The sequence below is a fragment of the Nannospalax galili genome, unplaced genomic scaffold (genome assembly GCF_000622305.1).
Source record: "Nannospalax galili isolate Female #2095 unplaced genomic scaffold, S.galili_v1.0 scaffold585, whole genome shotgun sequence".
Lineage (NCBI taxonomy): Eukaryota > Metazoa > Chordata > Mammalia > Rodentia > Spalacidae > Nannospalax > Nannospalax galili.
Window position 1 is genome coordinate 2,133,962 of NW_008354016.1, and position 20,740 is coordinate 2,154,701.

A 20,740-nucleotide genomic window follows, 5' to 3' on the forward strand; every position below is an offset into this window, starting at 1 on the left:
TACTATATTATCTATACATTTTGTGTTATGAGAGTTAAAGGGAAAATACAAAATATTTGTTACATAAAGAGGATATTGGCTCTAATAAAATTGTAAACCATTCCTTAAGAGAAAATTGTCTTGAACAAGAATATACTTTCTCTAGTATCTAAAATAAGTAAATGAACATTGAGTGAGGCTCTCTCCTGTGGGCTTCAAAATACTTATTTTTATTTCTATTTTGACTGGTAGAGAAACGCTTATGAACACTTTTGACATCTTTATTGTATTCACTTTTTTTCCTGCAATGTATATTTTTATTTAATTTTTGTGTACTTCAATACAATAGACCTCAATTATATTTAGACCCCTCCCCCATTTGTATCCCCCATAGCCCACCCACAGGTTTTCATGCATTATGCCATATATGTTAAAGCCAATCAAGTCAAGTTTGCATAGTCAGAAATCCCTTGGTGTAAGTTCACCCATTGGAGCCTGGTCAGCCTACCCAGAGTCACTCCCTAAGATTGACTCTCCCTCACTGATCAGTGATCAACTGCCAATAGTTCCTCAGCTAAAGTTTGAGTCTTCATTGTATTCTTAAAAACAGAATTTATTTCATAAAATACCCTTTCACATAGGAGTTATTCTGATCTCTAATTATGTACATATAAACTCTTTAACTTTATATATACATATATAATAACTTATCATATTGGTATACATCTCTATATTCTCTATATTCATATATTTTAAAAGACTAACAAAACTAAGGGAATATATTTCCTAAAAAAAATGTGATGCTTGATTTAACATTATTTACCATGTCACCAATTTAGCAGATAACATAAAAACATCTGACTTAAAAAGATTCCTGTATCTTTTTGCCTCTTATTACACAAAGATTTTAAGAACCAGAGGTGGTAGGCAAATACAAGGCACTGTTGTCTGGACACACAAGATAGTTGCACGTATGAACCCACAGCACTTGTGATAGCGTGCACAAGACCTGTGCAAGCCCAAGCCACACAGAAACCCAGAATGGACAGTGGATGTGGGCAATGAATCCCTGCCCTAACTGCAGATCTGTTGCCAACTGATTGATGCATATATCACAAGAAAATTTTAAAAAACAAGATTATCAGTATAAATTCAAGTAAATGTTGAGATGTCCCTTTAAAAAGTCACCTAAAAGGTCCAAAGATATAAGGATTCTGTTTGTAGACACAATTATATTCAAAATAAATACAAATATATAGGTTATCATGTCTTATTCCAAATTCTATCACATATGAAAAAATGATAAAATTAGAAAATCCTTTATAGAGAAATGCTAAAAACAAACGAAGATTTGGAAGTAGCTTCTGAAGAATATTTTAAATGGCCTATATTTTAGAAAAGAGAGTCATAACAATGAATGCATAGCTTCAATTTGTGAACATTTGAAAAATTATATTCAATAAGGGGTATAGAAGAAAGAAACATTGTAATATTTAGGTTTTCAAGTAGAAAATTCTGAGAAAAAAAATAATCAAACTTGAGACTTGTCTGTCCAGGATGACTGTCTTTAAAAACGGCTAATACATACCAACTCTTGCCTCAAGATAGTGAAGCAAATTGAATGACATTGAAAAGGTAACTTGTACTTTCATTGTCTTTAAATAATATTTATCCTTTGAGAATTTCATACATGTATACAATGTATTTTGAGTCATATCCACACCCCATTTCCCCCTTTTAACTCCCCCCTTGACTCCTCCCCAGTGCTGTACATTTTTAATGGGTAACAAAGCAGTGATTAGACCAGGAAAACAGGTTTTAGTATTAACTATGTAACTTAAATAACCATATGCTATAATGATATATAGAATTTATAATATGAAACATTACAAATGATATACTTAAATGAAGTAGTAGACCTAAAGATCCTTGTCATTATCTGAACTAATTAGAAGCCTTACACTAATACAATAATATGATTTTTGCTCAAAATGGACCATTGGTTCGAGAAAGTAATTTAATCATAGATTTATAATAACTAAATGATTTCCTTGAAAGATAATGGCACACCTACCTATTTAATGCAACTCCATTTAATTCCAAGAATTATAAGGCTAAGATGGTATTTAATATAATTTACAACTTCCAGATTGAAATTAACCAAGGTCATAAAAGCTTAACGGAAAACTGGAACTTGTCTGGCAGTATTGTGATGGACCAGAGGGTCAAGATAGCCCAAGGACATATGGCTCATAAAGAAAAATAACCAGAGACATGGTAAAAGACTAGCTTTCCAAAACATCCCTTCTGAATGTAAGTTTGGATAAGACATATATCACTGGAAAAAAGTGAAGACTATGTTTTCTACTGGGTCTAAGACTACAAAATTACCACCAGAAGAAATTATTTATGAAAATTAAAAAGTTTGTAATTTTGATGTATGCAGTGCTTCAATTACTCTCAAGTCACTGTTCTAAGAATTATAGGGTTAAAAAATACAGACACAGCAGGAGAAATTTTAGAACGTGCATTCCTGATGCTAATTTGTTGGTAACCCAGGGCGTTGACACAGCACTCATATCTCTGTTAACTATTCTTCGGTCCTGCAGATGATACATATCTGAGTCCACAGAGTGAAATCAATAACCAAGAGTGCTTACATGGTGGATTATTAATATTGGAACACATCATAAATTCCAAGACCTATCTCCCCTGAAGTGTTTATAGTTAAGGAGTTACTTGGATTCAGAAAGCACTTCTGTAATAGAAAAAACATTTTCAAGGGAAATGCTTCAATGTTCTTATCAATTTAATAATAACTGAAATTCCAAAGGATGCAAGCTCTGGCCACTTCCCCAAAGAAGAAGGAAAGTCAGCCTAGAAACTGACAATAGAGTTCTCAACTTACGACATAAACCACAGGCGTATTTCCTTTTTATTTGCTTACTTTAACAAAATATTAGTAAATGGGCTTTAAATAGTAAAGACGAATCTTCAGAATGAAATAATTCATGTTCTAGTAATCTTAGGTGGAAAATTACAAAGGTAAAATAAAGAGCAACCAGTATATTGACTGGTTTTATAGGAACCAAGACCTTAAAATTACAATGTTCTCTTTCATCTTCAAATAAATAAATAAATAAATAAACTCTCTGTCTTTCTCTAGATTATTACCAAACAGTACATTTAAGTATGACTTGATATTAATATTAATATGACTTCAATACCCCAGTCTAATGAACTACCAAAGAGTTGTGACTCTTTATTTATTAGCAGTGCTGGTGACTGACTTTAGGACTCACACATTAAGGCAAGCACTCTACTGCAGAGCTGATCCAGGCCCACTTCCCACAGCGCGCATGCTCTAATATGCACATTTTAACACTTGAAGAGGAAGAAAAATCTTTAAAAATTATCCCCCCAATAAAAGTTTGCTATCTTCATTCTTTTATTTTCATCTTTTTAAAATACTTTTACTGAGATATAAATGTCAAACAATCAACTGCATATATTTACAATGTACAATGTGATGAATTTTGGCATGTTTGTTCATGAAAACATTACCTAATCGAAATGGAAAGCATTTCCATCACCCTAAATTTCTGAACCCATTCTCTCTCACTCCCACCCCAACCTTTTTTCTCACACAACCATAAAACGACATTAGTTGCTATTGGTTACTTTGCATTTTCTAGAATTTATTATAAACCGAATTACACAGCAAACAGTAGCTTTGTCTGGCTTCTTTCACTCAGGAGAATTATCTTATATAGTTTACCCGTGTTGTCAAGTGTACTGGTAGTATCAAGAGATTTTTCTAGCTGCGTGTGGTGGCACATGCCTTTAATCTCAGCATGTGGGAAGGAGAGGCAGGTGGAGCTCTCTGAGTTCGGGGCCAGCGTGGTCTACACCATGAGTTCCAGGCCAGCTGGGTCTACAGAAAGACCCTGTCTCAAATAAAAGACAAAAAAAAGAGATTTTTTTCTTTTACATATCTAGGTATTCTGCATGAATACATCACAACATACTTTTGCATTCATCTGTAGTTGGTCCTTTGCGTTCTTCTAGTTTTTTTATTTTACAAAACACGGTTTTGTGAATGTTTATACATAATTTTTTGAATGGGAAGATACTTCCTTTACTCTTGGATAGGTCAGTAGAAATGACAAGCAGTGTGTGTAATATCTGGGCTGAACAGTACAGTGTATGTTTAATTTTTAAGAATGTGGCGAACTATTTTGCAAAGCATTTGGGCTAATTTACATTTTGTACTAGGAGGATGTTGATGGTCCAGTGGTTGGACATTTCTGCCAATATTTGGGATGGCCAGTCTTCAAATGTTATTCGTTTGTGTAGATGTGTGGTAATATCCCATTGTAGATTCATGTACATTTCCCTAGTGACTAACGATGCTGCACACCTTTTACAGAATTGTTGGTCACTGGCATAAATTCTCTTTATACTTTGTGCCTGTTCTTTAAAATGTGCAGATAGTATAATTTGCTACTTTTAGTTTATAAACTAAAAGTATGCATGAGTGTTGACTAATTTATAGTTGTATGACCACTGCATACACATATACACAATTACGCTCATCAAGATACAGAACAGTTCAATAACTTTAAGAGCTCCATGGTATGGCTATTTTGCACAGCCTTAAGTTCAGCAGTCACAGCTCTGATGTTCCTTCTGTTACTTCTTTTTCAAATTGTCACTAAATGGAGCCATGCAGTACATGGTCCCTGAGTCTATTTTCTTTCACCCATCAGGACACATCTGAGATTTGTCCATGCTGTGGTGCTTATCAATAGTTTATTCTTGTTTATTTCTGAGTATCAGTATATGGATAATGAAATTTTGTTTATCCATTCACCAATTAAAGAGCATTTATATTGCTTACAAACTTTACAAATGATGTTATATATATATATATCCATGTGTAGGTTTTTGTAAAAAATATTTCATTTATCTTGAGTAATCATCTTGGAGAGGGGAGAGTTAATCTTCATAGTTAGACTATATTGACATTTATAAGAAAGTGTGAAAATATTTCTAAGGTGACTTTATGATTTCATATAAGCTTGACATCCTCATCAGATATTATTGTGATTTTTTCAATATCAAAAGGGTTGTAGACTTTTTAATAGATAAGTATCATTACCCCACTACACTTTAAATTTTCATTTCCTTACTAACCAATGGCTTTAGCCACTTATTCATGTATGTGTGTGCCAACTATACACTTTATCTAGTTGGCTTTGACAATTATGCAGAGTTAATTTGCAAGAGTAAATACTTAAGTAAATACTGTTGGAAAACTAAAATATAAAATGCAATTAAAAATTACAATCTGTACCTTGAGTCATATACAAAAATTTACTCAAAACCAATTATACAATGAAATATATTAAGCATTTTATAAATAACACCTTTGCAACCACAAGTCCAGTCAGAATTTCCTGAAAATGATAGAGAAAGCATAAGTCATAAAGGAACATAGTGCTAAACCGGACTTCAGCTAAAAACTTTTCAAAAAATGCTATTAAAAGATAAGGCAAAACACTTTCAAAGCACTTGATGCAGGGTTTGTATCCAGAATATTTAAAAGACTAAAATTTAATAATTCTAAACAATAGACAATATAAAAATAGCCAAAATATTTGAGCAGAGTTCACTAAAGAAAATGTAAACTGTAAATACATTAAAAGATTGCAAATATCATAACTTACTTCAGAAATTCCAATTAAAACCAATAAATGTTTACTTATAGAACTACTGATTGCAGTAAGTAAAAATACCGCTGTGGGAAAAGATGCAAATTTCACATCCCTATTGGTGTAGGACATGGAATGGCAGGATCACAATTAGAACATTATAGTCAAGAGGGGAGAAAAAATGTATGTCAGTGCATAGTGCTGTACATGAGCCTCCGGCAGCTTTACACGTGGTAATCCAAAAGTGAAAACAGAAAATGTGCATCATCCAGGAATAGATCGGCACACTGTTTCCAGTACTCCAGGGAGGGAACCAAAGCACAAAACACCCAGTTTTAAAATTGCAGACAAACTCTCTAGGAAGGGAACACTGCAGAGTGCACATGTGCCACCTCACATCATCTGAGATGAGAGAGCTCTGTAACATGGAGCCGCAGGTCTTCCTTATGATCAGAAATGAGGTTCAGCTTCTTACCTATGTATTTATAGCCCTCCTCACCATTCACCATAGGTCTCAGCCAAGTGGACTTCAAATGCATATTAGCGTTCACTTTGGCACCTCGAGGAGGATAAATCGTGAATAGCAGTTCAATCGCATTGGACTTTTTGATTACTTCAGAATATTTTCCTCGACTATCTATAAAGAAAAAGAGGAAATAATGATTTTTGAAGGATTTTACACATTTTATAGAACTTCTTTCATATTTATTTTAAAGAATGAAAATTTAAAGCTACTTAATTTTAATACTAACCATCACATTGAAAATGTGGAGTGTTCTGCATCAGAATTGCCTTATTGAAAGGCTTACCATTCCCTTGATTACCTCCCAGAACTTGAAGGTAAGAACCTATTGCTGAAGACAGGACATACCTCAGACACAAGACTTAGAGTAATGGAGCTGGAACTGACCTAGAAGCTTCCACCCTGAAGACTAGCTCTCATAGTTTTAGAGGGTGTTGTTCAAGCTGCTAAAGAAGTGATTCAATCAATGGTGCAACTCGGCTCTAAAGTCTAATAACCACAACAACTTGCATAGCCAATTTTCTCTATTGGTGCAGTAATGGCTATCTAATTAGACTTAAAGTTCTCTCAATGGAAAGGAACTCAAGGGTGGCACTGTACTCATGGCCAAATACACATGCCTGGAGAGGTCACAGATCTTAGAGAAAGCCCAACTCTGGCATATCTCTAGACAAATGAAATTTTTTATGCAAAATATGGATCCTTACGTTTACAGACAAGTACACCACATAGCAATCATCTAAAAAGCTTCTTTTGGCAATAGATAAAATTATGACAGAGTTTCACAACTTGTCATACACAGAGAATATATGTCGGAGAGATTCCCAGCCCTAAGTGACACATCTACAGTGAAACCTCCACACTTTAGGCTCATGGACCACAGCAGAACAGGGGGTAGAGAGAAAACTAATAAATCCCTCAACTCTCAGTAGCAGAGCTTCCTGAAGCAACAGAGTTCGATGCCACAGAAAGTCACAACTGACCAACTTTTAGAGAATAAGAGACTGCAGTGTGTGTCCCTGGATAGGACTCCTATATTAAACCTCACCCACCCATGGCTCAGGGACCATAGCAATGAGGGGGCAGAAAGATTGTAAGAGCCAGGGTTGGTCCAGAAGCATAAGGAAACAGAGGCTTTTAGGCCTCTGGGAACTTGCTCATATGAACTTGTAACAATGCTGACAGCATGCACGAGCCCCATGCCAACTCAATCAGACAAAATCCAAGCACAGAACTGGGGAAATTGGCAGCAAGCCCTAACCTTAGCATAGAAACTATTGGCAACTGATTATTGTCAGGTAAGGGAAGTTGATCTTTAAGGGAGTGACTCTAGATAGGCTGACTGGACTCCAGTGGATGAACTTGCACTAAGGGGCTTCTGAGTACAAATTCTTGACTTGATAGACCTTACCATATATGACAGAATGCATGAAATCCAGTGGTGGGGGACTTTGGGGGAGTGTGGATGGGGGAGGGTATCTAAATTTGATAAGATATATTATAAGAAATACCCCAAAACTCAATAAAATACAGAACAGAAAAAAAGTCTTACTGTTCAAATATTCTTTACAAAAAATTAATAAATAAGAGCCTTGCCAATGTTGTCTTCAAATCCTGTCAGTTTAAAGTAGTGTTTGTTCATTGTTAAAGATACAGAAATACTAGTGAGCTGCATTTTACTGCACATTCCATAACATAAATTTATTTTTCTAATTTTTAATTGCCATTAAACAATGGAATCAGGTTAATCTGACAAAATGTTAAATAAACAAATTTTTACAAATTGGCAGTGCAGGAAGGATTGACATTCCTCAGCTAACATCTTTTAATGAGAAAAATAGAAATACTGAGATTAACCTTTGAGCATTTGTATAGCACTTTTGGGCACAAAGAATTGTCCTAAGTGCTTTAAAATATTACATTAAAATTTCAAGTCACATCTCTAAGGTAGCTTGTAATTCCATTCACATGAAGAATCAGAGACTCAGAAATTACATAACTTGCTCATATCTCAATATGTACATGAAGGAAATAGCCTATATATCGTTAAGGAACCTTTATTACCAGAACATGACCTACATTAAGAATTTCATCAGGAAATTGGAATCAAAAAATCATTTGTATTGCAGATTAAAGTAATCTCTGGTTATAACCCCGGAGCCTCCTGTCTATAATTTCAGATCAAAGAACAAGTCAGTGTCCTAAAAGTTAATGACTCCTGAATAACTAAAGTGAGTCTACCTAAAAATTTTAAAGAAAAAAGAAATATTAGCATAACACTCCATGGAATGCCTTATCATATTTTGCTTCCTTTCTTCCTCTCATTTTTCCTTCATTTTGTTAAATGTCCCATTTTTCTGGTAAATAAGTCAAGGCAGTTTGAAATAATGACTATAGATTGGAGACCAGTTGTCGGTCTAAAACTTCCAACTCCAACATCAGCGTTCATTGTCTTTCTCCCTGCTCATGGCATGACTAATTTTCAGCAGAAACTTCAAAAGCCAGTGGAGGAAACTAGATAATACAGGACTCTGATTCTGGAAGTATCTTTCAATAGGCTCCTAAGAACACTAATCAGCCAAGCAAACCGCTTCCCTTTTCATCTTTCTCCTGCACCCCACCCCACCCCAGAACTTCCTGGGGAGTTCCCTGGTGCAATATCTTCCCAGGAGAAGGTACTTAGTGTGTCCCACAGTGTGACATCTCCATGTGGGCAATTTCCTCCAGAACCCTAGAAGGCGACTTCATATGCGATCCACAACATGTAACCTCAGTGAAGTCTCCACTATTCACCCTCTCCCCAGTCGGAGCTGCGCCTTCTCCAGGGAGTCCTGGGCTCGTGTGGGACAAGTGTCCTTTTCACCATTTGTCCTTCTCTGCAAATTCTGCCTCACTCCCTAGTCTGCTCTTTTCAATCCTTTAGAGTTACTTTGTACCTTACGAAATCATTACAGTTACTCCAATTCCTGTGGGAGTTGGTAATTCTTCATAGCAGAGTTTTCCTATTCAAATTACTGGGTAGTTTCTATCTCCTGACTGGACCCTAATTCAAAGAGATTGACGTGAGTTCTGCTTCTTGAATCACCTTTGATAGACTTTAAAATACTGAACAGTTTGTTTCTAGGTGACAACAGTGACATCCTAGGAACATGGAATAAATGCTGTAATATTTTATGGCACCATATCTATAAGTATTAAATGAGTGCATCAGTAAATTTAATTTAGTATTTTTCAATGATAGGAAAATCTCTTAGCATTCAAATGCCATTATATATTTTTATTATTATTTTCAGCTTTTTGTGTGTATGTGTATATACATGTGTATCTGTGTGTGCAAGGGCATGTGTGTATGAGAGTGTGGGAGTGTGTGTGTGTGTGTGTGTGTGTGTGTGTGTGGTAGCCAAAAGTCAACTTTGGGAGTTAGGAGTTGTTCCTCAGAGTTGTTCACCTATTTTGGCCTGGAGATCACCAAATAAACCAGGTGGCCTGCCAGGAGCCCAAGGGTTCTGACATCCCCACCTCCCCAGTATTCAGGTTACAAGTGTGCCTCCTGACATCCAGCTTTAAAATATTATTACATCTTTTTATTATAAACATATTACAGAGACATGCTTTTTTTTCAAAATATAAATTTCAAAATCCCTTCAACAAAAATAAATTCAAAACTTAAAAACAATCCTCAAATGTGGGCAGATATATATTCATGTTAAATACGCTAATCATAAGACTAAATTTCTCTCTAGTCTAGGAACAGAATAAGAAGTAGGGGCTGGAAGAGATGAAGGTTCTGCTTTACTTTTGGCCACAATAGACTTCTTCAAGATGGTGGACAAGGGAATTGCTTAGGCAGTGGATGACTTTTCCAGTTGTGAAGAAGGCTAAGGGTTGGGAATAACAGCAAAAGAAACCATGTAGGTAAACTAAGTGCTCCCTCTAGCTTTCCACAATACATGAAAAGGAGACAAAATGGACCATACCTTGTCATTAAAATCATAAAGAAAAAACGAAGTAGGAAAAATTAGGAATAATTTCATCAGGCTAATATGAAAGGATAAAATTTCACATAAGTCTTCTCCTCTCCAGAACTTAAATCTTTCTAACTTCTTTAGTTGAAAAATAACATTCAGCCAGGATAAGCCCAGAACTTGGGAGGCAGAGGCAGAGGCCGGCAGATCTCTGTGAGGTTGAGGTAAGCCTGGTCTGCAGGCATGCTGTGACTAGGGAGACCCTGTCAAAAAATAAAAATAACATTCAAACCTGGGCATGGTGACTCATTCTTGTATTCCCAGAACTTGACCAGAGGATTTTCACAAGCTTAAGGCCAGTCTGAGCTAAACAGTGAGTTCAACAACAGCCTGTACTACACAATGAGCCCATGTCCTAATAAATAGTAAAAATAAAATAACAATGATATTTGATAACTTTGATGATATCATTCTTAGTAGTTTTAATAAAGCATTTCATTTTACATAAAAGTAACTATTTCAATTCTAGCCAAATGAAATGCCTACACTAAAATCTAAGTAATTGTGACCATATACCTTCCACATTCTCTAAATTTATCTCCAAAGAGAGATATACATATATATATAAAAAATGTGTGTGTGTGTGTGTGTGTGTGTGTACTGCACTATGGCACAAATATCACAAGTTTGAAATCCATGCATTGCTTAAGACACTGATACTAATTTAGTCTTCTGGGCACTATTCAGAACTGGGAGGTTATTATTTAGGAGATATGGTGTGAGTGTGAACTGTGGGTGAATCATTTCTAATCCACCACATGACCTCTTTCTGCATGCCATAGTCTTCGTTTTGAACCACTGGTAGGTCAACACACTTAATTCTGCACTCATTTACTTTCATTCAAAATAAGTGAATGTCATACTTTTTGTCATCCCATTTTAATCTATGCTTTTTTAATGTTAATAATAATTTATCAATGAGAAAAATGACATAAGCCTCAGACAAGGCAAAGTAATTGGGAAGTATTCCTGGAGTTAAGCTTTCTTGAGGTTGACCTTTAAGCTGAACTGGAAGGTATAAATGATCACTGAGGGAGGAAACTATTAAACAGTGTGGTCCTGAATGAAATAAACAGAAAAAAAATAAGGATAACTTATCTCATATTAAAATTAAATGCTGAAAGTTCTTTATTAAACAAGAGTAATAGTCCACTAGTTGGGAATAAAGAACACAAATTAAGAATGCACTGCCCAAATCTCTCCTGGATACACCTGCACTCACCCTTTCTTCTGCGTAGGTGACTAAGGAGACCACTGATGCACACATTTATTCTCTTCTCTGAGCCTTTGTATGACAGAATTTTCCAACTATTTTGAAATTCTAGGATATTACTAAAAGGTTATCCAACCGTCTCCTTGGGCTTCCCTTTAGAGCATTCCTTCCTAAGAGAATCTCTCTATATCACATCTTCACAGTCTGGGTAGCTAAATGTTTCACAAGTCATTTAATCCTAGCTCTAATTGGTTTAACAGTTTTTTAAACTGTAGTACTTCCTTGTTTTTTATTAAAAGTAAGAAAAGGAAACCAGGCTGAGCTTTCAATTCTTTGCTTGGAATCCAGTACTCAGGATGTCAAGGTAGAAATATCAAGAATTTGACATCAGCCTGGGCTACAACATATAAAATAAGTTCCAAACCAGCCTAAGATAATAGACTTTGTCTCAAACAAACGAAGTCTTTGCACAGGAATCTCCTCAGCTGAATGTTCAAGGTCACATTTAAGTGAAGGGCACAGTTCCAGTGATTAAACTTCTGTTACTAGACAGTAAGGGTGGCTCTCTAGTTTCTGTGGCCTGTTCCTCACTTCTGGAGCCCTAAGCAGTAGTACTTTTAACTTCCCATCTTCTCTTAGCAGTCTCTTCATGACTTAGATGTTCTCTAATATAATTTAGGTTTTATCTACCATGCCCTTAACTTTCTTTCAGTTCTTATTAGCATAGTCACTAATGTCCATGATTCTATTAATCATCTGTTTGAAGTAATCAGGGCTTTTTGTCCATCAGGCTCCTCAAACCTCCCACCTCTACCTACTTGCCAAATACAACATTTTTTTCAATAAATACTTTAATTTTGAGCATTCCATACAATACAACTTAATCGTGTTCAGACCACTTCCCCTAACTACATCTTCTTGTAGACCACTCACCAGATTTCATGTATTCTGTATATGTTAAGGCCTATCAAGTCAAGTTTGTGTCGCCAGATGTCCCTCAGTGTGAGTTCATCCTCTGGATCCTAGTCAGCCTACCTACTGTCACTTCCTTAATATCACTAGTGTTCAATTGTTATATACAGGATAAAAAGGAAATACACATTGAGAACTATCTTACCACAAGCAATTCCTAATGCCTACAGTTGTAGTGGTTGATTGGGGAAGTCTCAAATCCATCAAACACATCACCAGAAAATAATGCATAGAACTCAAGCTCATGCATAGAAGTTGAAGTTAAGGTCCATATTTCCTCAAGTGATGTCTCAGAGCTGTTTTAAAACCTTTCCACTAGAATAAGATGTGTGTGTGTGTGTGTGTGTGTGTATGTGTGTGTGTGTTAATGGAATTAGGGTTGAACCAGTTCTTTGTTTGGGCTAGGTAATCACTACTACAACCAAGTTGTATCTCCAGACCCATGATAATCTTTGCTTATAGTGAAGTATGGACTTCAATAATATCCACAAATTCCTTTAAACTAACAATTAGATTTAGTTTTATTTAAAACCTGAAAACCATGGGTCTAAAGTTTACACATCAAAAAGATCATGAACTTAATGATAAAGCCTAATAAATTTAAGGATAAGGAGCACGTATCCTTTGGGAACCCATATCACTCTTTAAAAAAATCTGTTTGAAGCCAGGTGTGGTGGCGCACGCCTTTAATCCCAGCACTCGGGAAGCAGAGGCAGACGGATCTCTGTGAGTTCAAGGCCAGCCTCGTCTACATAGTGAGTTCCAGGACAGCTGGGGCTACAGGGAGACCCTGTCTCAAAAAGACCAAAAAAAAAAAAAAAAAAAAAAAATCTGTTTGAGGCTAGAGAGATGACTCAGCAGTTAAAGGCACTCGCTGCTCTTGTAGAGGATCTGGTTTCAATTCCCAGCAACCACATGGCGGCTAACAACTGTCTGCAGCTCACAGTTCCAAGGGAATTCAACACTCTCCTCTGACTCCGCAGGCACAGGTGCACTTATATACATGCAGTCAATACACTCAAACACATAAAATAAAAATAAAATATTTTTTTAAAAATCTGTGTGTGTGTTATGTGTATAATACGATATGTGTGTGTACCTGTTCATGTGTTAGACATGGGAGCAACAATATATGTGTGTAGGTCAGAAGACACCTTGGATATCCATCCTTGTTTCTGACAAGGTTTCTTATTGTTCACTGCTGTGCACACCAGGCTAGCTGAGTCATGAACTTCCAGGGATTTTCCTGAGTCCACATCCCATCTAGCTGTACAGTATTGAGATAACAGATGTTTGGAGGACTACATCAAGTCTATGTGAATTCTGCAGCTCTGAACTCAGTTCATCATGCTGTGTGCCAAGCCTTTATTCAATGAGCCATTTCCCCAGTCCTCAAACCATTTCTAACAGATGAACATAGCTGACTTTCTGATTCCCCTGAACAACGTCCTACAGAAGAAGAAAACTATAAAATTCTGAGAAGTTATTGTAAAGCAAGAATTTTATATGACTCCAAATATAAAGTCACCAGGAAAACAATGCTTAGGAAAGCCACAATCTCTTCAACAAACATAACCCAACAAAATAAAATATATTTTTCTAAAATAGAGCAAACGAAGTTGAATCCAAAGTAGGAAAAAAAAAAAAAAAAAACTGAAGAACAAAGATGCGATGGCAAAACATAAGGGAGACAGGGAAGGAGAGAGGGAGAGGATGGGAACTGGTAAGCACGAGCGAATTTAAAATACAGAATGGCACAGTCAAACTGTAGGGCACACAGAGAAAGCACAATCATTAGAATACGTGGAAGTATTTCTTCTTAAATATTTTATTTACTATTTTTATATTATGTGTATGAGCGTATTGCCTGCATGTGTGTAAGTGCACTCACGTCGTGCGATGCCTGCAGAGGTCAGAATAGGCCTTTGGATTCCCCTGGAACTGGAGGTACAGAAGGTTATGAGCAGTCATATGAGCCCTGGGATTCAAACCTGGGTCTTCTCCAAGAGCAGTCAGTGCTCTTAACCGCTGAACCATCTCTCCAGCCCCACTGAAAGCATTTCTTAAAATCATAAGATAATTTTTAAATTAAGATGTTTGGGAGGAATAATAAAAGGAATTATAATAAAATTGTCTCACTCTGTTAATAGGATACAAGTACACCATTTGATAAAATAGGAAATTTTAAGTATTTAAATTTCAGAGAATATTATTTAAAAGGATCAGAAAATGCAGAATAATCTCTGAAAACCCTAAACTCTCTATGGGCAATATTTTAGCCAGATATGTTGCTGCCCCCAACTGAGTTCAATTGTTAGTGAAAATAAAAAAGGCTGCAAGGGTGTGTGCATTATCATTTTCCACTCTCCAGATGAGTAAAAGGCATTGGGGAAGAAAAACGTTTTTTTTTTTTTTTTCCTTTGGTCTTTTTGAGACAGGGTCTCCCTGTAGCCCCAGCTGTCCAGGAATTCACTATGTAGACCAGGCTGGCCTTGAACTCACAGAGATCCGTCTGCCTCTACCTCCTGAGTGCTGGGATTAAAGGCATGTGCCACCACGCCCGGCGGGGGGAGGGGGCGGGGGGGGAAGAAAAATGTTCTTTTAATTATAGTGATAAAATTTTATAAACAGATGAATAGCATAACTTTTCTCTAATATATAATTAAGTATATCATTTTGAGATGCTTTCTAAGTCTAAACAAATATTTATCAACTAGGTTTTCTTACAACTTGAGATTGAGAGAAAAGTAATATTTTCATGATATATTTGTACATTTGCAATAAAGTCAACAGCAGAATTTCAGAGTTTTGTTTCTGCATATTATTTCTTAGCAATATTAAGGCAACTCAAGCTATTTCCCATTGGGTTTCTTCCAAAAAGAGGAAAATTAATTGCATGAGTAAAGATAGGCTTAAATAATTTATAATTTATAAATGTGTATGTGGGCCACTCTGCTGTATTACTGTATTTAATTTCTTTCAGAGGATAACAAGCTTAAATGATAAGGAAAATTAGAGACCTGTTATCTCTCTTTTATAATAAGGATTTAAAGGTTTTCTAAAATATTATATAGAAGCTAAAGAAAAGCAGATTATCAGGCATTAGGATAAAATGAGTTGGCAGGAATGAAAAACAGGTTGGTTTTTGAGGTCCATGGAAAATTGACAGGCGATAGTTAAATTGATAATAAATTGAGTTCAACATATTGCATTGTCTTAAGAAAACAGAAGGAAAGTTCAAATATGTTGTTCAGGAAATACATTGAGAAAATCTTCAGAAGAAATACAAAATAAAGAAAAAAGATAGATGATTTTTGACTAAATTAAAAGAAACAATTTGGGGGCTGAGGGTGTAGCTTGGTGGAAGATTATGTATTAGGTAGTGTTTGATCTTATCACAGAAAAATAAATAGTACTTAGTTAATGACACCCATTCCCTTAGTGACTGTTCCATTTTGAAGTTAGAAACGCCTTTTATAAGGATCATATCTACATTAGCAAATTCTCTTATCACTGTGACAAAATCTCTGACAGAAACCACTTAGAAAGGAAGATTTATTTTAGCTCATAGTCTCAGAAAGCACAGTCCCTAGAGGCAGGAGAAGGTGTTATGGCTCAACAACAGGAGTGGTTTAGTTCATGATGATGGGAGGGTATGGTGGCAGGTCTTTACATCTTTGAAAACTAGATGAAGAGACCTAGACTAAAATCAAAGGTGGAGATATCTTAGCAGCCTGTGCCTACCAGCTAAATACTGAACACTGAAGATCCCATAACCTCTCAAAATAGCACCACTAACTGGGGACAAAGTACTCAAATGCAAGCCTATGGGAAATATTTTATACTTAAGCTATAACAAATAAACTGATTTTCTCATAGCTATACATTCATGGTTTTGCTTTAACCCTGAAACAGAGTAGAGGTATTGTGCTGACAACCAGCTTCTCCTTATGAACATTATAACCCATAGACAGGCCGTCACAGCCACTTCTTTTCTATGCTTCAATGTGGACATCTTGGTTCAAAGATTAACATTAATTATCTGGGCACAGGGGCTTGTACCTATGATCCCAGCACTTGGGAAGCTAAGGCAGGGAGGTTGATACAAGTATAGCAGTAGTGTGGACTATATTGCCAAACCCTGTCTCAAAAATATTGACATTAACTGAATATAAATGTTTGAAAATGGTGACTGACTAATTAACAAGGCTGTCATGTTTGGCTCAGTCTGCTAAGACTCACGAAACTGTGCTCTGTGTGTGTATCTTAGTTACTTTTCCATTTGCTAAGATAAAATACCCTAACAAAAGCAACTTAAAGGAGTAAGGCTTTATTTTGGCTCACAGTCGGAGAGCATAAGGCTATGAGGTATGGAGACCATCATGACAGGGAAATCAAGGGGGCAGGAACTTGAAGTGGCTGGCCATACTATACCACAGTGAGGGCTCCAATTGTTACGAATACTTATGCTCAATTCACTGTCTTCTCATATTCTGCTGGACAGCTTTGGGGTCAACTTGACACACCTGGGTTGAGGGAGCCTCAACTGGGGAATTACCTCCATTGAACTGGCCTGTGGCCATGTCTGTGGGGTATTTTCTTGATTGTTGTGTGATGTGGGATGGCCCAGCCCACTGTGTCACCCCTGGGCAGGTGGGCCTGTGTTGCATAAGAAAACAGGCTGAGCAGGGGCCCGGGGAGCAAGTCAGTAAGCAGTGTTCCTCCATGGCCTGTGCTCCAACTCCTGCCTCCAGGTTCCTGCCCTGAGTTCCTACCTTGGGGCCCCTGATGAACTGTGACCCGGGAGATGTAAGACAAATAAACCCTTTCCTCCCCAAGTTGGTATTGGTCAGAGTATTTTGTCACAGCAAAGGAGAAACAGACTAGGACACATATAGAACATGATCTCAGCCCGGAGAATGGCACACCAATGGGTGGGTCTTCCTACCTCAATCAATCTAATCAGGATAACATCCTCAGGAATAGACAAAGGCCTATCTCACAAGTTTTTCTTATCAAGTTGACAACTGAGATTAGCCATCACAATTGGTCCCTGAGGTTTAGACAACCTATAATACTAGGTACCATACTTTTAAATTTAACTTATACATATTTCATAGTCCAGGAGTATAATGTTCAAATTAAGATTAAAATCAACAAAATAAACCACCCTCTGTGACTGAAAATATTATCCCAATAAAAGACAATTTTATGATCAAGCACAGAGTTCTCATTTTCTGGTCATGTTGATGACTTCTACCCAGTTTAACAGTTCTGCTAAATACTGTCTGTGCTTAGGGTAATGTAAAAGACCTACCAAATTCATCTGATTTCTATCTTTATTGTAACTCCATTCAAACAGTCTCATTATGGTTGTTTCTCTGATGATTTTCTCAAAAATGTGGAACCTTCCACCAGATTTTTAAAGACAAGTTTTACATTTCAGGCTGTATCAACATGTTTTATTTACAAGTGCAGTTGGAAATAGAAAGGGAATATCTGATTCCCTCTTAAATCCGCAGCTGCCTGTTCACGCATGTTGTCACACCATCTTCTGCTTATCTGGCAAAACAAAATCATTCCCTACACTTATTTATGTAAGCTTTAGATCAATATTGCAAACTAAAGGATATAAAGACTCTCAGATACAACACACATACAGATACACAAAAATGCACGTTACATGCACACATACACACACATATATAAAAAATATTTAATAATAACTGTCTTTTTTGGGTCTTTTTCTTTTGAAACAAAGTCACCCTGTAGCCCCAGCTGGCCTGGAACTCACTATGTAGACTAGGCTGGCCTTGAACTCACAGAGATCCAGCCTGACTCTGCCTTTCGGACACTGGGATTAAAGGCCTGCGACACTACGCCCGGCTTAATTAATAACTGTCCTTTAAAAGGAATTTATTCTTCTGAAGTGAAACAGAATGGATTCTTTGGGCAACATAACTGGCCAGTGAAATAACTGAAACCAAGATGCTGCATATTTTTTAAACGTTTCACTCAAAAACTGGTTAACTCAAAAATGAACAGTACTTAAATTTCTGAAGAATAGATGTGTCAATGATATGTTTATTTAAAATATTTTAAGACGCAATGTATTTTTATTGGACAACAAAATGCATAAGTATAATGGAAAACTTGAGGAAATATCATAGCAAACTTAAACTTAGAAATGTTTAATTTTTATTCTTTAAATTATTTAAGTGAGGGGATATGTGTGGAGTGGTCACATGACATGCTATGGCAGGCATTTGGAGAAGGTCAGAGGAGAAATTCCTAGAGCTGGTTCTCTCCATCCATGATTCAGGTTTCAGGGATAGAACTCTAGTTGTCAGGCTTGATTGCAAGTGACTTTATTCATTGAGCCATCTTGATGACCTGAAACCCAGTGTTGTTTTTTTTTCTTACATAGCATCAAAAAATCTTAATTTAAATCACTTATGGAAATAATTGATTTAAAATTAGTTATACTTTTATTCATTTATTCACTCATTGTAGAGAAATATCAATTTCATATTAAAAAATTCAAATTAAAACAATGTTTTCTTCTAAATTATATGTATATGCCAATGAACTTCTCATTTGAATGCCAGAGAGCTCACAAAGAAATTCAGGGTCAAATATACTGCTTTAAAAGTCTTTAAAATTGAGTGAAGATGGGGCTGGAGAAATGGCACAGCAGTTAAGAGCACTGACTGTTCTTGCAGAGGACCTGGGTTCCAATTCCAGTACCCACATGGTGGCTAACAACTACCCATTACTCCAGTTTCAGGGGACCCAAGGCCCTCTTCTGACCTCCACAGGCATTGTACCACATGGGTGCACTTACACACTTGTAGGCAATATATTCATACACATAAAAAGTAAATAAAAATAAGTAATAACATTAGGAGATGATAATTAGTAACAACGGTATGGAGTCAAAATTTACTATTCTAAAAAATGTTTATATTTATTTGAGATTATAATGTCAAGAATATTAATTTCCATAAGTAAAATTTAAGTTCATGTTTTAAAATTGAAAAAATCTAAAATTACTGAGATATTTATTGAACAATGTGCTAGGCACTGTGTTAAGCAATAGCAATTAAAAGAAAACAAAGATGTCCTTTCCTTTATGGAATATGAGAAAGAAAAATAAAGAAATAAACAAACGTACAAATTATTACAAAGGAAGGGGCACAGTGATGTGAGAAAAATGCATAATTCAAATGAGGAACCTCAGAATGGATCATTTTAACACAGTTTACAAGAAATTGCTTTTATTGTTACTGAAAGCACAAATGTTTATAGGGATATAAAGACAAAAGCCAGTAAGGCAAAATTCACAATTTCTTGCATTCCCAAAATTGCCAGCCAGACAATGAAATAAAATATGAAACCTACATTAAGGAAAAAAATAATCATTTTGAACAGACTCACAGAAAATACATTGATACAATTAAGAGACAAAGATATAAATAGAATCATAAGCAGGTGGTGTATATTCAAGAATTTGGAGAGAATATTAAATAGAGACATGAGTGAAATGACGAAGGCTAAAATTAGATATCTAAAAATGGAAAATAAAACTGGGCATGGTGGTGCATGCTTGTAATCACAGTGCTTAGAAGCTGGTTGTAGGAGGATCAGGAGTGTATGGTGATATCTGGCTACTTCATGACTTCAAGGTCATCTTGAGTTTCACAAGGCCCTGATTCAAAAAACCAAATAATCAGATACATACAGATTAGAGAGGCATGTACCAACATCTCAGTGTTAGTATAAAAAACAATGAGTTTTCTGCAAGGAACAATATATTCTAAAATGACATGGAGATCTTTCTTAAAGATTAAAAACTCATTCAATCTTATGTCTTACAGGGTTTATAGTGAGTTCAATATTGTATAACCATATTAACTCAACTGTGAACCTAGAAACTTCCAGCCACTTGTGAAAGAGATGTACTCCTGCTCTGGAGTGTGTTACTGAATATGTTAAAGCTATAATGAAATGCTTCCTCTAATCATGTAGTTATTAAAAATTTTTAAAAATAAATAATGATTTTAAAAAAAACAAAACCAATGAAAAAAGTTTAGAAAACTTTTTTAAAGTCTGGGATTTAAAAATTGAGTAAACCGATCGTAAATTGTACATGTATAAGAGAGATGAGGAACTCGGAAGACAGAATAGAAACCATGCAAATTAAGCAGAGTTGAGAGGAGTGAAAAGTATAAACAGGCATCAGTGGACTGCGGAGCCAACATCAATGCCCCTAGCAAAAAGACTGTCATGGATATGAAACTATAGCCAGTGTTCC

At 36.0% G+C, this 20,740-nt stretch overlaps 1 protein-coding gene across 1 annotated transcript in view; it reads right to left on the bottom strand.

Moving 5' to 3' along the window:
• Nucleotides 1-20,740, bottom strand: part of Iqcm (IQ motif containing M) — a 309,407-nt gene that overhangs the window by 86,638 nt on the left and 202,029 nt on the right. The window contains exon 6 of the mRNA XM_008851105.1: nt 6,169-6,330. Coding sequence (XP_008849327.1) covers nt 6,169-6,330 — 162 coding nt within the window. The remainder of the gene's footprint in view (nt 1-6,168; nt 6,331-20,740) is intronic.